The sequence below is a fragment of the Falco punctatus genome (assembly GCF_963210335.1).
Source record: "Falco punctatus genome assembly, chromosome: 2".
NCBI lineage: Eukaryota > Metazoa > Chordata > Aves > Falconiformes > Falconidae > Falco > Falco punctatus.
Window position 1 is genome coordinate 3,651,828 of NC_137581.1, and position 17,544 is coordinate 3,669,371.

Below are 17,544 nucleotides of genomic sequence, written 5' to 3' on the forward strand. Positions count from 1 at the left end.
TTGTGTCCAAGTTTTTGCAGTCACCACCAAGCAACAGAGGCATGCTCAGCTGATTTCATGCATGTGCTTATCCAAGAAAACACACCAGGTAAGACACCTTGGGAGACAATTAAGACTAATATTTTATGTTGCAGAAAAGAACGAATGCTTGGGAAGGAGCAACCATCGAAGAATGTCCCCATTCGGTGCCAAAGTGAGTCTGCTCAGGGGCTGTGGCTGAGCAGCCCAGCTTAGCTGCGGTCCAACACTGCAGCCCCATTTCTGCAGTGTTAAGAGAGCTCCTTCCCATCTTCAGCAGGGAGGGAGCAGCATTCACTTGGTCCCAAGGCTGCTCTGGGAAAGATCATAATAAACAGCTCAGTTATCTCTGCAAGGCTTCAGGGGCTGGAGGCTTTTGCACGCATGGCAGAATTTCCCTTTCCTTGGATTCCTTAAGGGACCTTAAACAGCCTTTGAAATATGATACATTGCACCCTGCTGATAAAGAAGGTTAATACTTTTGCTTCTTTTCTCACAAGAGATCTCAATTTTATAATCTGCTATTATTTATCATTTACTCAAAGTTGATAAGAAATTTTTCAGGCAGGAGAAACTGAACTACCTTGTTAAAAAATGAGATATAGGGTGCTTTTGCCCATGACAACTCTGGAACGGGAACATGTAAATTTTTTCCCAGTGGTTAACTTGTTGTATAGAAAGTTGTACGATCTGCTTGCTGCTCCACAGATCAGCTTCTTTAGATTTTTCTCCAGACCATTTTTTATTGGCTATGAAAGCGGGATGGTGGCATATCAGCACATGGAGTTTGGCTGGAGTTGATGAGGGCTGCGGCTGCAGCCAGCCAGTTTGCAGAAGCCTTGGACAACAGCTGCAAAACTCAGCTCCTTAATCAGATTTTGAGCACTTCAAAGAGGCTTTGAATCTCAGGTTTGGGTTCAGCTCCCTGACTTTGAAATCTGGATACACCCCAAGTGCTTGGAGGCATGCAGATTTCCAAACCATTTCTAATTTCAACAAACCAGGAAAGGCCAAGGTGTCTTAGAAAACATTTCAGGCTTGTTCCGAAGAAGGCTTTGAAATCCTTTCAGCAAAGAGCTCTGAAAAGCTTCTGAGTAAGCGGGTGCACATTTTCTGCATGGATTTTCACACAGTTCCACTACAAGGTAATTCAATTTCCTGCCTGAAAAAGAAACAATAAGTCCACATAACGCGAGGGATAATTGGAGAGATGGAAGCCACCAATTAGATTATCCCTTCCACCCACCTGCCGATGCAGGATTGTTCCCTACAGCATATGCTGAAACCCAGTATGTCCAAGGTCTTGCAACTTAGCCATCACCCTCTGTCCTGCTTCCAGCGTGCTCTGAGCAAGAATCAGACCTGGGGGAGAGGGCAGGGGGAAAGGCCTTTTTCTCCATATGATGCAAGACTACTCAATTTTTGTAACAAAAATGCAGCAATCTGAATTTTTAAATTCAGTAACAGGAAAAGGGGCTGTTAATGGGGTCTCCTTCCCTCTGGAGGCAGAAAGTGGGGCTGGAAAGCTGCTGGAGATGCTCAGACTGAAGTCTCCTGGACTGTGCTGTTAGGGGTCTGCACTGTAATACCCCATGGGCTGAGCCCTGCACCCATGCTCATGGCCAGAAAAAGGCCAAAGAGGGAATATGCAGGTGGTGGAAGAAGAAAGAAAATAAACTGAGGGTCCGCCACTAAAAATCCCTCTTTGATTGTATTTGCCATAAAAGACCTTAAAACTTAGCCTAGTCGGAAATAGTGGGCCCTCCCTCGAGAAAAAAAAATGTTAAGATACCTGCGGATTTGACTTATAAAATAAAAACCTGTTTGGGCTATTCCCATGCAAGTGTTTTTATGTCTTTGTGGAGTAAGTACGAACCTCATTTTTCCCTGCCCTCTGTAACAGCATCCCTTTTGTGTTCCTTCTCCCTCATCCCTGTCATTAGGTGCTATCTCTGCAGCCCTGCGGCTGGCTGGAACAGAGCCACCGCGTTTAAAATACATTTAGATGTCCTCTTCGTGAGACAAAAATTTCAAAGGGAGACAGGCAACCATGGGAGGAGGAAATTGGGGAAGATTCCCTCCTCTTTGCCACTGCCCCCAGGAAGAACGGACTGATCTGCAAACACTTTGTGTGCATTTTACACTTATTTCCTCTACTAATTTAATGCAGAAAGGGGGATGCTATGGCTTGTGTTGCACATACCAATTTTGAGACACCAGGCAGCTTCTCAAGAGCCTGCGGATGGATTGCAATGAACATCAGTGTAGCTACACATCACTTTAAGACTTGGCCTGAGAGAATCTTACAGCTCAACACAGGACTATCTCACCCTCCTCCCCTCCCCTGGTCATCACCGTGCTGCACATCCAAGAATGAGTTATTTCTTGACAGATTTCTTTTGAAAGTCATCCCCTCCTGCCTTAATATCTTGGTCCTCTAAATCCTCACTCAGTCTCACTTCCCACAGACCCTTGCCTGGCTTGCTCACAATCACTGCTGTCGCCCAGCTTGGGATAAATGGACGCCTGCGATACATATTTTCCTAGCCTTGGAAGAAAAAAAAAATAATAAACAAATTCAAGACTTTGACATATTTTTCATCCCTAGCTGGGATAAAAAGGCAAAATCTGCTGTAAAATGAAATTAGATGAAGAAGAAGTCATGTCTCCCTCCCCATTGAAAGGATTTCAGTTTGTGGAAAATGTTTTACTTAGCAAATCTGTAACAGATTCAGCTTATTTTTGACACAACCTGTGATTTCACACAATTCCTATAAAACTAATTTCCAAATAGCTTCCACAATTTTTTTCATTACAAAACTGAGTGGTACAACAAAGAGGTCTTTTTCAAGACACACATTTGTCAAAATCCATACAAATCCACAGAAACATTGCTTCCACTCATATCACATTTTCCTTCAGAAACCAGTTACAACACATGCTTTTTCCCTACAGTCCTCGGTGACTCATAAACATCTTCACTTGCTAATTACTGCTCCACCACTGGGCTGGTGATGAACGTCAGCCTGGTGTTCCCACCACAAAGCTGCCAGGTAAGTGCTGCTGCAGAGCAGTCCAGCCAATGGTTTTGGATGATACAAAACTGTAACTACCACAAAACATCAGAGGACAAAAAGGACACACTTATCTTACTCAACTGTCGTCATTTCCTGATCAGCTCCACCAGTTAAATGCTGATGTACTGTATACAGAGTTGCAGTTCCAGATGAAATGGCCATTGCCAAAGGATAGCTTCTGAAGTCCCCTCACCAAACTTCATATGAATCAAAGGGATCCAGGGAATACCTTTTATGCATTTCCGTCACTTACTTCATTTCCACTAGAGCAAAACCTTCTCTCCATTGAACCTAAGTGATCCAAATACCACTACGACCAACAAGAGTTAAAATGAAGACAACCTACAAAAGGGTAGGTGCATGCTCCTTGCAACTTGACTGTCTGAGTCTCCACCACAAAGTAACACAAAGAGCAAAGAATTATGAGAACAATCTGAAGAAAGCCAAACCAGCAGGCAGCAAGTAATGAGACAGCTTGAAATCCAGCCATTGCAGCCACCTAACACAAATTCTGGGAATTCCGCAAAATACTGGAAATACACAACTATTTGGCTGTCAAAGGGTCTGCTGCCCACCTAGAGATGCTCAGACTGCTGAAACGTGGAATTCGTTTCTCTTGGAGGGAATTAAACAGATGATGGGAAGAGACAGGCATGTCTGCTGCCTGTGAAAGGGGACAGCACCATGCCCAGTGGAGGCTGGGTATGATGACTTTAAATCACTAATATCGATGAGATGATGAAATTCCTCTGCAAAGCCATAAGCAATACAAACAAACCTGGATTTTTAAAATGCAGTGGAAAAGAAATCTTAAAAAATCACCTCCATAGTTTCCAGAGCTTTTTCAGGACTGCTTAGGAGCACTGGTCCTAATTGGGTTGACACTTGGCTACTTAGAGGAGCCTCACAGTAGAGTAACAACCCATCACATCAGCAGTGACTGCAAGAAATGACTTGGAGAGACTCAACACAGCATAAAGCAGCTGCTTGACCATTACAAGCTCCCGTGGAGGTGAGCTGCCTGGGAAATGTCAAAAGGTATCTTGTACCTGCCTGTATAATGCAAAAGGTGGCTGCAGCCCTGTCTTGGCCACAGCCACCACTAGCAGGCTTAGGCATCTGTAGACCATACCGTATGTTAGAGATGTCCTTTACCTGCACGCATGTGCTACCAGCCCAGTTATTTGCCTCTTATTCACACGTTCCCCTCTGCCCCTTCCCTCTTTGGGACTCAGACTGCAGTCAGCACCTGCTGCAGAAACCCTCACCTGTCCTGGGTCCCGTGTGACCCCACTTTTTCATTCTTCATGCAGAAATCGGGTGAGCTCTGCAGGTATATCAGCTCTGTCTCTTTAACCGGCCTGATATCAATATCCTTTGGCACGAGGTATTTGCGTGTGCCCATGGGCCGGTGAACAACCTTGGTGGCTGATAAATACTTGTTTTTGAGGTCCAATGCAATGTCTCGCAGCTCTTGAAGGCCTTTCCAACAGGTCTTGATAGAGCATGACCCAGAAACTCCATGGCACTTACATTTCATTTCAAGAGAGGCTTTCAAGACCTGCAAAAAGGAATGCAGGAGTTAGGAAATGCCCTTCTCTTACCTCTGAACATCCCACAAGCTTGCTAAAGAAGGCACTTTCTTAGCAGGGACTGCTACAGAAAAGGACTGCTGCTCTGATTTCTGCACAGTAACTCTAAAGTAGCTACTGTGCAAAGGGAATGAGATCCCACAGCGCCTCGGTGATCACTATCAGCCCAGGGCTACTTTCACCAAGGCACCTCTGCAGCCAGCAGACAGAAGAGTATTTTGAATTTTGGTCAGATTAACAATATAGGGCTGCATTTCCACCCTCTAAATACCTAAAGAGCTGAAAAACAAAGCAATCCCTAAATAAGTATTTAACATCCATTTCTGCCTCCAGCAGCTTTGCGGCTTTGGGTAACAGAGATGTCAAGGCTCTGATGAATTCAGGGTGCCCTCACCCTGCCTTTCTGCTGGCCATGGGGCTAAAGGAGCCTTTTACTTTGATTCTGCACTAGTCTCATTTCTGACATGGTAGGATGCTGCCAGGCAGGGCTGAATGCACCAGCCATGGCAATGCAATGTCCCAAACCAAAATTGGCCCATTGCAATGAAAAAAACCTCAAGACATTATGAAAATAAAAGAAATCCAGATAGAGTGGGAATGGTAGAGAAAAAAACCCAGGGGAGGCAAGTTCGGCATGGTTGTGCTCTGCAAAGGGGAGTTCAGCCTGTAGCTACACAGTAAGCTGCAAATGAGCTCAACGTGCTCCATGTTTTTTCTGCTCCAGTGCCCAAGCACAGGCAGCCTGGAAGGACCAAGCTGTGTAGTAGGACCAGCCTAGAGAGCTGCTGCAGCCCCAGAGATGGGTGCAGGGGTCAGCTTTACAGTCCTCCACCCACTTCTCCAGCTGCCTGGAGGGCTGCGCTAGGGATTTGCACCTCGGTGCACACCAAGCACTGCACATGGTAAGCATTATCCCTCCACTGGATGCAAGCTGTTAAAAGCGGCTTCTGCCAGATATGGGAATAATCACTAGCGAAGCAGTTTGAAAAGGAAAAATCAGCCCTCCTGGCTGCAGGAATGGCTGGGAGGCAGCTGCTGCTGGATGCGTCTGGCAGATGATGATCCTCCACGCTTACACAGCAATTCGCCTGTGCAACGCCCTTGGCAGAGCACAACGGGAACCATCCCTACCACACCTCCTGGGGTAAGCAAGCCAGAGCCATCCTTGGCTGTGGAAAGGGTGGCAATGAACTTCCCACCCACGGTTATACAGGGCTGATAATAGCATTCAGGACCTCCTGATTCCCAGAGTGAGTTACAAAGCCACAGTCTTCAGCAGGCCAAAGGAGTTCAGAGCAATCTGGGAGAAACCTGCTCCTTTCGCTAGCTGATAGAGGCACTGAACCTTACAGAGCAACCGACCACTACAGATGATTGTACAATTACAATAACTCTCGTGGTTTTGTTACCTGTCTCCCTACTTCACTGTTGTGCAGATGCATCAGTTTATTGGCTTGTGATCCTGATTTTTTCATCTTCATGGGAGCATCTGAAAATTTGGACCCCATGATAAGACCATAGTTGAGGTTGTCTGCACATCCTCCCCATCGATACCCAGGTCCAGGTGTCTCACCTGGGATGGGACCACAGGAACAGCCAGGGAGGTCCCCGGTGGTGCAGGCTCTGGCAATGGTATGGCTGATGGCAGCAGCAGAAAGGGCATACACAAATGCTGACTCCCTTGTGCCTGGAAGAAACAAGAACTCCAGCTCAGCCTCCTGGGACAGCCAAATGTTCCTCCAAAAGAGACCTACACAATCTGTGCCCAGCAGAGCAGCAAACACACCAACTCACTGCAGCTGAGACCTCCTATGGCATCACCAGCTTGAGGCACACCTCCTAGTTGAGCTCTTCAGCATGAGGCAACATCCCAGCAGGGTAAGAAGGCACATGGACTTATGCAGCTTGTGCACTGTGGTATAATCTGCTCTTGGAGCACATGAAGAAGCCCCTGCCACGGACTCTCCTACTGCCCTTTCCCCCTGTGCTGAATGTAGCTTGCTGGCAGGTCATGGAGCTGGCATGCATGGAGCTGGGGGAGGTAGTGGAAGGACAAAGACCTGCAGCAAGAGCATGCAAGGATGCTCTGGCCCATGAAAGCTGACTGCAGCCTCACGTGTAACGTGTGCTGCTTGACAAGCCTGCATGCCCTGAACAACAGCTCCATGGCTGCCAGCAAATGCAGCATGAGTCCTCCTAACCATGAGATGAGCAGACCAGGCTGGTGGCATGCTTTGTAAGAGCTGAGGGAGACTAGGTCTTGGCCTTGAGAGCTCCTGGGCATGAGTGGCACCGTAACAATGAACATGGTCTCAGAAAATAGGACAACTAGGCTATGCAAGCTCTCCATGTCGCCCCTGGTAGCAAGACCCTTCCCAACCCCAGCACGCATACACACACTGGCTGACTCTACTCACTCACGTCCCCGGCCAAGCCAGCAGTGCAGTTTACCTCTCTCTAAGTCCAGCAGGTAGTTAGGAGCCAGCTCAATGGAAGAGCAGTTCCACCGCATGTCTGAGAAAGTTTTACGGCAGGTCTTTATCACTTCCCGTGCCGCCTGGATGATGGTCTGCATTAGCTCCAGGTTGCTGCGGCACAGCTGCACCTGGGAAACCACCAAGCCTTCGAGCTGCTTGCAGTGCTGGGTTTGATTCAGGGCCAAAGCTGAAGGAGTCTTGGACAGAGCTCTGAGGAGACAAGCACATGCAAAAAGGCATTAAAACCTGCAAAAAAGTTAATCTTCAGGTCACTATTAAATTCTCCACTACCTCCAACCCAGTGAATGCTTTGGCCTGTGTTCATCTGACTTAACTTTATCTACCTGTAAATAGGTGCTTAGTTTTAGCTGGTGAGAAGGATGGGCAACTACGAAGAGTGATTTATCTCATCTGAAGTAGGTGTTTAAAGTAGGTGGGAAGAAACACCCTCCAAAAGCGTGCATTTCTCTCCATCGTCTAGGGGAGCACAAAGCTCCTGGGGCATATGCCAAGTTGACTGAATGTGTAAATCCTTATGGAAAGATTTTTTTCTGAAGAATGAAAAGGATGGACCTCCCAACAGAGTAAAAAATGACCCATCAGTTCCACGATAACAGAAAGCTGGATCTTCCAAGACTGTGGTATTCGGGGGGGGGCGGGGGGGGGGGGGGGGGGGAGGGAAGTGAAGTTGGTGTTATCAGTGTTTTGCATTCAGCATCTGTCTCACACACTCTCTAAGGATTATGCTAAATGTCATGTAATTAATTATGGAGAAAATCCCCTGCATAGCCTAGGGAAAAGCCACCAAGTTTGCAAGACAGATGCTTTCCCTTACAGTTAAGGCCAAGGGCCTCCACCAATTCCATCACTGTTGCACGTAGATAAGTCCGTTTCTCTAATCTCAAAAAATGTAGTGCAGAAGCACGATGACAGTACATGCAGGGAGAGTACCATGACCAAAACTGAGAGGCGATCCACCAGCATCAGCACCTATGTTACCACGGGAGAAACCAACAACACCCCAAAGACCCCACTGGTTCTTCTAGCATGCAATTGCTGACGTTTCCAGGTAAAAAGGCAAAAAACGCTGCCATGCATCATATAGGGCTGTGCTTTTCTTCCCTAAGCACCCACAGCGATCAGCAGAAGCCTGGTGTGTAACTCTCTCTGTATCTTTATGACCTGCTTAGGGTAGTCATAAATGTTATTCATTCCCATAAAACAACTTTCTAGCTGGCTGCATCAGTAACTGGCATCTGATCCTGGCAACACAACTGCCTTAACACATATTTCCTTCTCTCCTTGTTAAATGTGTTGCCTTTCAGTTTCATCCTAAGCCATCTTGGTTAGTTTGGCTTATTAGCAGACACATTTCGGGGTGCATTTCACTTTATTACTGTAACATCCATATCCTTCAGAAGTTAAATGAGATGGAAATGGAGCTAAAATTGAGCCCTAACCAAGATCAGAGGTCTTAGCTCTGATCTCTGGTTTTCAGGAAAACACATCTATGTTCCACCAGCTCCCTCAAGGTTGGCTTGAACCAGCTGCTGTGTATGTTGGAGTTCTCTCTGGGCTGTGCATAACTGCTAACCCCAACTGCTCTTCCAGCAGGGAAAAGCTACGATCCTTGCTGGGGCTGAGTAGGTCTGCACTGACAAATTCCCAGGTGGTTAAGAGTTTGGCATTTCTGGCACTAGATAATCAGTGGTAAACTTGGAAGGGAAACCACCACTCTGCTAGTCATGTAAATATATACATCATACATATATTTAAAGAGGTCCATTAAATATACCGCGAATAGAAGTTTTGGCCAGTGAATTTCAAGGGAAAGGAAAAAGTGGAGTATTTAAATGTCAGAATTCTGCCCTGTAGTTCATCTCAGTCCCTTGCATGCTGTTGCTCATGCAATGCTCCTTGTCTTGAGAGGGGCAGCTCCAGAAGGCAGCTCATCCTGCCTCAGATGGGAACCAGTGCTGGACCTGAGCTGGTGGAGACAAAACCTGTGGGTGATACTGTGGGTGCTCAGGTATCTCAGATACATCATGTCCTTGAAAGTAGAGGCATGAGCCTGGACAGTGTGAATGTCACCTGACTGCAAACCTCTACAGTGTGGGTCTTATGGTAGTCCTTCAGGGGCCTTCTTCAGCCCATGGAAAGAAAAATCCATGTCTAGGGAGTAATTAGCCTGATGTGCTTTTGAGATCTACAGTAGGAAAACATCACACCCCAGAAGTGCTCATTTTCTGCACTGTCTATAGAGGGAACTCAGGCACCAAGCTCAGATGCAGACATCTGGACTGCATAGACACAGAGCTGGGTGAGATGTGTCCAACCCCTAGTACTTGGCACCAGAAACCTGTGAAAACTTATCCCAGAAAGCCTATCAGCAACTCTCAGGAATGGGCTGAAATGCAAATCAGGCAAAAGGCCAATGCAGCAATTATCTATTGCAGCAATAGAGCAGAAATGATAAATACTCCAGCACAGTATGTCCCAGCAGCAAAATAAGCAGGCAGCGTGAGGCACACAAAATGAGAGAGCTTCACGGCCTGGACTTCGGGCAAATGAGGAACGTTCCAGGTCTCTGAGAGTTGCTGTACTATGGGGCACCACCTCAATTTTCTAATCAGAGGTGCCAAAGGACACTTCAGAGGTCTTGGGATGTTTCACCTGGCCCTCCAGAAGGATGCAGACTTCCTAGGTCCTGTACCACATTTTCTAATCCTGTATAGAGGTCTTTGGCATCTTTAAAGGACCTGGAAGCCTCCACTGAGGCACCTGCATCTCACCATTACAGACAAGTCAGGAACAGCAGAAATAACCACCTACAAGTTGGGATGAGAGTTGAATTCAGACTGAAATTCATCCCCATTGTGAAAAAAGGGGCTGTGATACAACAAGATCATGTTATTACAGATGGCCTGAAATGATCACCATTAGAGAAGCAGATTTACAATGCAACAAAAAAGAAGTTTGCTTCATGGAACAGGGAGAAATATCTGCCAGATGGTCAAGAGAGGAAAGATCACGGCCCCATTGGGGAGAACGCAGTAAATGACAGCAATGGCTGTTTCCCACCAAATGAGCCGAGCTCCAGGGAACCCACCAAGAATAAAAATGCGAGACTCAGGAAGGTGTTTTCTGAACATCTCCCAGGCCTGAACTTCATGCCTTTGCTTGTGAGAACCTATAATTGGAAACATCTCCAAGCACCGGGAGGAAAAAGTAAAGGGTAATGGAGATGGAAAAGAAAACTCACAGTTACTGGAGTCACTTGCCGAGACCAAAAAGTGCATTTATAAATCACAGATCAGGAATGTGAGAGGCCTATTAGGTCATCTAGCCCATGCCCTGGCAGCCCAGGTTTGCTTAGTCTACCCTGCATTCAGAAATGCCTTCTCCACCCCTTGTCGCTTTAAACCCTCCCCGTGGAAAGGCACCAACCCTCCCTGCTCCCCAAATTCTGGCACTACCAGAGAGGGATGCCCACCACCTGCAAAGGACATTGTTGGGGAACAAAGTCCATTTGTGGGGCAGAGGAAAGGAGATCACCTTCCCCCAGAAGAGCATTGTCCATGGCAGGGTTCAGTGGCAGGTCGCTATCCTACCTCCACCCAGTCTCCACTGACCACCAGCACTGGGAGGGGAACCAGAGCCAAAGGGGCACAGCCAGCCAGAATAAAGCAGCCCTCGAGGGCGTAGTTAGAAGAACAGCTTTTAGTTCTTAAATCGGGAAAAAAAAGTCTCTGATAAACATCTTTCCTGGGACTCATACCCTTCATCTGAGAAGAAGCACATGGGGATTTTACCTGCTAACACCCTATAAATGCTGCTTTTCACTGTTTCCTCCTGCTAACGTCATGCTCCCCTCCCTTGACTCTCCTGCCCCATCCTTCATTCTCCAGAAAGCTGAGGACAACTGAGGGGCGGTTGTTTTGGGGTTTTTTTTAATATACATATTTGACCCATCCCTTTAAATAAACAGGCTCCAAACCAAACATCTCTGCTTTATATATAGCATATCAGCACTTTTGATTGAAGTTATGGATACTGACAGCAAACCATAAACGTAATTACAGAGGAAATGTGATGCATGGATGGATTATGACTTTCGTTTACTCTTTTAATTATCTCAGGCAGTTAATAAATTCATTTGAAAACATGAATGCTCTGCAGTGTTGGGTCCTTTGAGAGGTATGGGCCTTTGAGAGGTATGATCCTGCAGATCTGGGCTCCATGAGAAGACTATTCATAGGAGGAGCAGCAGCTTGGGAGAAGTACCTTCAGGTCCGAGCAGGTATCAGTGAAAGCCATACATTATTTGGCTTACAAGGATGGCTGTGAGTAAGACACTGCTCCTGGTCAAGCCAAAGGGAGAAAAACTGCTTGAATCGAGCAGTGAAGCACTCGTGCCCTTTAAAACACCCTTAAAAGGTGGAAGGATCTCATCTTTTTCTGATATGGGCTCTCGCTGGAGGGCATCTCCCCATGCTCCCTTGTGTGATGTGACAGAGGAAGGTCTCACAGAGGGACTACTGGTGAAACCATGAACTTCTGCTCCAAATTTCCCACGTTACTTTCTGCGAAGACACTCTCTTTTTTATGCCTGTTCTTAAACCCTTTAATCTTGCAGGGATTTGAGTGAAACAAAAAGATCTAGACAAACTTGCATGGCTGTGGAGGGCAAAGTGTGTGATAAACTTCAATAAAGAGAGGCAGAGACGGGATGGTTTTTTGCATTTGATCTCACTGAAGGTTTTTAATCTGTAGGAGCCTCATTTTCTCAGGTTTTCAACTGGAAAAGGCTTGCAGGACTGTTACAATAACCTTCTCTAAGCTCCTGGTAGTCAGAGGCAGCCCATGTCCCTGCCACCATGCCCTGCATTAGTCCTGGTCTGGGGACCACAAGCTCTGGGAAAGCCACCACATCCCCTGGTAAATGCTTCCACTGGTTCTGCAAAGCCTTTTCAAACAGAGATGCGGGATTTATATAGCAAAAAAAAAAAAAACCCAAACAAAAACAAAACCCAAACCAAAAATGCCACAACCCCAAAACGAAATAGAGAGGAGGCGGGGGGAGGAGGGACCAACCCTGAAGTAAAAGCCTAAAATAAGAGCTGCTTTCAGATACGGTGCCAAATCCAGCGCTGGCAGTAGTGGGCACAAGGCCATTGACTTCCAGCCCAAGCTCGACTGAAGTCGATGCCAGCGGCAAGTTGGCTCACTGAGCACCGAGGAAGGCCATGGAGCTTTGTCAAGTTTTCCCAAGCTGCCTACGGAGCGAAGAGCAAACTTCAAAGCTGTTGTCCCCCCTCCTTCCTCACCCCAGCCTGCTCCCCTCCTGCCGTCCCCATCCTGCAGTCCTTTCACAGCAGCTCATCTAGCAGCCCCCTTGCCAGGCAGACGGTCTCCTCGCAGGCGCCCGTGCCCCAGTGTCCTAGCTCCCCCCGTCCCGGTTAAAGCAGAGAAGCAGGCGCTGCTGGGAAACACAAAATCTTTCCATTTTCTTCCATTTTCTGTTGGCTGCAGAAAGGCCGTGGTGCTGCTCCAGGATGGTGAGCTGGGGGACATCCCTGGGTTCATCAAAACACACGGCTATGCGCCCTTTCGCTCCTGAAGGGTTGTGATTTAACCAGGGGAACTGTGCAGCAAGGATGACCTCCTATCCTAGCTGGGAAAGGCACTCAGCTAGGGATGGCTCCAGAGGGCATGGGGCATGTCCAGGCTACTACAACAGGCATAGGCAGGGACTCCCCAAAGTGACCAAGATCCAACTAAAAATGATGGGATTCCTAATATCACTACTCGCTGTCATGGGTTGCTCCTGCAAGCCATGCAAAAAAGCCCACTTGCTGCATTTGGCTTCTTTACAAACACTCTTGCATTGAAGGTGACAACAGAATCATAGAATCGTTTAAGTTGGAAAAGACCTCTGAGATCAAGTCAAACAGTTAAGCCAGCACTGCCAAGTCCACCACTACACCATGTCCTAAAATGCCACATTTCCACATCTTTTAAACACCTCCAGGGATGGGGACTCCACAACATCCCTGGGCAGCCTGTTCCAGTGCTTCACAACCCTTCTGTGGAAGAATTTTTCCCTAACGTCCAATATAAACCTCCCCTGGTGCAACTGGAGCCTGTTTCCTCTCGTCCTGTCACTGGTTCCTTGGGAGAAGAGACTGACCCCACCTCACTACAACCCCCTGCCAGGCAGCTGTAGGGAGCCAGAAGGGCCCCCCTGAGCCCCCTGTTCTCCGGGCTGAGCCCCCCCAGCTCCCCCAGCCCCTTCCCCAGCCCCTGCCCGGCTCTGGACACGCTCCAGCCCCTCCGGGTCTGTCTGGGGGTGAGGGGCCCAACGCTGAGCCCAGGGCTCGAGGGGCGGCCGCACCAGGGCCCAGCACAGGGGGACGGGCACTGCCTGGCCCTGCTGGCCACGCTGCTGCTGACACCGGCCAGGGCGCTGCTGGCCGCCGTGGCCACCTGGGCACACGGGGGGCTCATGCCCAGCCGGCTGCCGACCAGCCCCCCCAGGCCCTTCCCCGCCGGGCAGTTCCCAGCCCCCTGCCCCCAGCCCGCAGCGCTGTGGGGGGCTGGTGTGACCCACGGGCAGGGCCCGGCACTCAGCCCCGTTGGGCCTCATACAACTGGCCTCGGCCCCTCGGCCCACCTGCCCAGACCCCCTGCAGAGCCCCCTGCCCCCCAGCAGGTCACACTGCCCCCAGCTCGTGTCCTCTGCAAACCGACTGCGGGTGCGCTGCATCCCCAATACAGAAGGACAGCCCAATCTGTGTCTTGGCCTGTGGGCAGAGGAGATGCCAACCCCCAGGGAGGCAGAAGTGCCTCAAAAGCCACTCTGCCTGGACATCCCAACATCTGCAGACCTCTGCAGCATGCACATCTGGCCACAACTCCCTCTAGTGTTCATCTGTTATTCGGCTCTACAGAAACAAGTTGCTTCAGCAACCTGCTTGGCCAAACCCAAGCCCTCCTAGGAAAGCTAAAGGATGTGCAAGAGATAGATAAGGCAATAGAGTTCCTGCATGCACTGGCCCTAAGACATCTCCCACTGAAACTGACAGCTGCCTCACCTCCCCAGCCTTTGTGATGAAAAACAAGCACTGAGGACCACAAAGTGATGCAAAAAACTCCAAAAGAGGATGGGAAAGTGTTTCCCAAAAACCTGCATGCAAAAATAAGACTCAGGATCTCATGTGTATTGAATGGAAAGGTTGCCTTTCCATGACAGCTCTGATCCTGCAAAGATCTGTTTGTACCCTGACTTAACACCTGAGCAGCTCCCTGGAACTTGGATAGAAGAGGCCAAAATATGAAGCTTCTCCAGCAGCAAGAGCTGGTTTACGAGATGCTGACCATCCATGCACTGCGCTGATTGCTCAGCAGTGCGCGCCTCCATGGCAGGGAAGGGCACTGTGCCGATTTATAGCAGCTGGGGATCTGGACCACAGAACTCATAAAAATAAGCCAAATAAAATAAAACAAATAGCTCCCTTTTACGTTCTCCCCACTTTTGCTAATTTACAAGGGATATTTGTGTCACAGGGAAGTCCTAAGCGGCTGGAAAGTGTGTTTTTCTTTTCCCCCTCCCCCCGCAATTACATCACACACTGAATCAAAATTGAATTTCCTATCGCCTTTCATATCAGTCACTCCCTCTTCCCCAGGCTGGCAAAAGCCACCTCCTTATCTTCCCCCTCCCTTCCCAAATCCTCTTTGAAGTTTGTCTCTGGCACCATGCCAACAACGACACAGCAGGCAGGCTGCTGAGACAAGCCCATGACTGAAAACATCTCATAGCACTTTCCTCCCTCTTCATCCCGTCTTTTCTCCTCCTCTGCCCCTCCACCTATAAGCACAAGTGGGAAGGGGCAGGGTTTGGTTGTACTGCACCCAGCATGTGAGTCCAGGGCTGGGATTGCAGCTCTGAGGTATTTACTCGGTATTTGGTAGCATCAGTCTCTGTCCACCAAGAATTTACCTACGAGATTTCCAAGGATGCTCCCCTAGCCCCAAGGATGGCAGCACAGCGCTGCTGCAGCAGGGAAGAGAGGTGATGCGGAAGGGGGGAAAACTGGCCCATTTTTCCATAGAAAAACAGTGCTGGGAAAGGGAGGAGAAACAGCAAATGAAAATAAAAAAACCCCATAATTTTATGAAATCCCAGCTGGCAGCATCCCAGTGGTGAAGTGCCCCGGGACAGGGAGTGCAGGTCTCCGCCAGGTTTTAAACAGGTGTGAGGGGAGCCCCAGCAGCGCATCTGGATGCAGCTCATGCTTCAAATGCCATTTTAATCCCAGCTTTCATCTTCCCAATTGCTTTTTGATAGAAGGGATATGTCTGCTGGGAAGGGGAGGAGCAGCAACTGCACCTTCTTTCCTCCAGCTTCTTATCCCCCTACCCCATCCCCAAAAGCAACTCTCCCAGCTTAACCACCTACCAGCTGAAAGGCTGCTTTTACCAACAAAGCTATTAGGGATCTTGCCCTGCCTTCCAGCCTTCTTTTATGTCTATGGCTTGTCACCATGCTATCAGGTTCCCTCTGAAGCTCATCTCACCCTGCCCTTTGGAAGAACCCAAGCCCTTTGCTTGGGATTTAGCACCTTGCTTAAGCAAGAGCCTAAAGCCAAGCACATGAGCGAGCCCCTCTGCTCAGTTATGGGTCTGTACATAAGTGCCTGATGAATGAGGGTGCCACAAAACAGCTTTATTTCTGTGCTGCATAGAAATAAAGGTTACAAGCGAGTCCAGGCTCTGTCAGCCCATGGGCATGTTGCTAAATGCCCTGCCAGGAGAAGATGCCTGCCCTGTGCAAGGCTCTGGATGTATGCAGATCTGAGAGCCTAAATACTCAAGGAAGCTGGCAGAAAGAAATAGCTGGGCTATCTAATTTAGCAGAGGTGACTGCTACGAGGTATAAAGCCAAGACAGTGAAGAGCAAATCAGATCCTGACTCTCCTCTAATTCCAAGGTGGTCCTTAGAGTACGGAGACAGCAAATGAAAGATGCCCTAAAGTAAGTGACTATTCCTCCTGCCTGACCACGTGCATTTAAACACCCTGTGGAAGGATTCACCCTGCTTCTTTTTATCCATATAAAAGGTGGATGTGTGGTTTCAACCAGCTCCCTGCATGGCATCTCCAAGAGGACATTTGTGTTGGATGTCTCTCTTTGGAGAGGACAAATCGCCATCTGGAAGGTACTCTCTCCCCTCAGCTGCATGCAAGAGCAGTGAAAACACTGGCTCCAACAAGACATCTTAATTTGCAGATATCCAGATTTAAGAGACTCTTTATAAAAGGCAGCATGGGGAGAGACTCAAATGACAACTGTTGGGACAGTGGAATGGGAATGAGATGTAGCACGGATGCTGTGCAGAAGGAGGCACAAAACAGGAACCTCTTGTCCCAGTTTCCCCTCCTAACCTGCAGATCCTCACCTCGACTATACCCTACACAACAGAATGGCATTGCATTTCATTGTGTCTTTTCTTTTACAGAAGATGCTCATTTGAGGCTAAGCCCACAACCCCGTATTTATTTTGCACACAACTTCAAACAAGAGTAGAAATGACAGATCACTCATCGAGGACATGAAACCAGATGGGTGTTGAAGGGGTTTGTTTATTTTGCCGTAAGCAACTAATTGATTGCTTGCTTAAGCAAAGAAATGATAGTGATGTTTTCACTTTGTTTGCAGTGACATTACCTCTGAGGAAACTCGATCCAGACTTGACCACGTTCCTTGATATTTCTTCATCCTACTTCCCCCACTTCCTGCCCCCCCCCTCCATTTTTAACACCCTTCACAAAACCCAAAGGTTAAAAGGTCCACAAAAAAAACGTTATCTGTCAAGCATCCCCTGTGGTTGGAGATTGGTGGCATTATCTTAGCTGCCTGCCTCCTGCTCTCAGCTCCTATGCAGCACGACCAGTGGTCCCAGTGGAAGAGTTTCCCAGAGTGGCAGGGGCTAATGCTAGAAACTGCATTAAGTGGCTCATGTGAGCGTTGAAGTGTGTGTCTTTCCTTTGGTATCAATGAGAAGAAAAAGCAAGCTTAAATCATGCATTTTTTGACGAGAAGATGGAGACGTATTGTTAGCACAAGCCCCTAGCACACACACTTGAAATCAATGAATGCCTGGAGAAATACAGCGCTCACTGCTCTTTAAACGGCTTTACAGTGTGCCTCAAACAGCAGTTGCAAACACGGGTACGAAACCAGCAATGCCTACACAGACTTTAAAAATGCAGAGAGATAGCCAGGTACTTACATCCATTTTATCCCGTAGCAAAGTCCCGTCTGCAGAATCAAAGACAGAAAACCAGCTAAGAAGAATTGCGGACTCAGCTTCATTTT

General features: G+C 48.1%; 1 protein-coding gene across 1 annotated transcript in view; it reads right to left on the reverse strand.

Moving 5' to 3' along the window:
- WNT11 (Wnt family member 11) overlaps positions 1 to 17,544 on the reverse strand; it is a 61,375-nt gene extending 43,831 nt beyond the window's left edge. Inside the window, exons 1-4 of the mRNA XM_080376157.1 lie at positions 17,459 to 17,544; positions 7,139 to 7,374; positions 6,097 to 6,374; positions 4,364 to 4,656 (exon numbers count right to left, since the gene is read on the reverse strand). Coding sequence (XP_080232283.1) covers positions 4,364 to 4,656; positions 6,097 to 6,374; positions 7,139 to 7,374; positions 17,459 to 17,541 — 890 coding nt within the window. The 5' untranslated portion in view covers positions 17,542 to 17,544. The remainder of the gene's footprint in view (positions 1 to 4,363; positions 4,657 to 6,096; positions 6,375 to 7,138; positions 7,375 to 17,458) is intronic.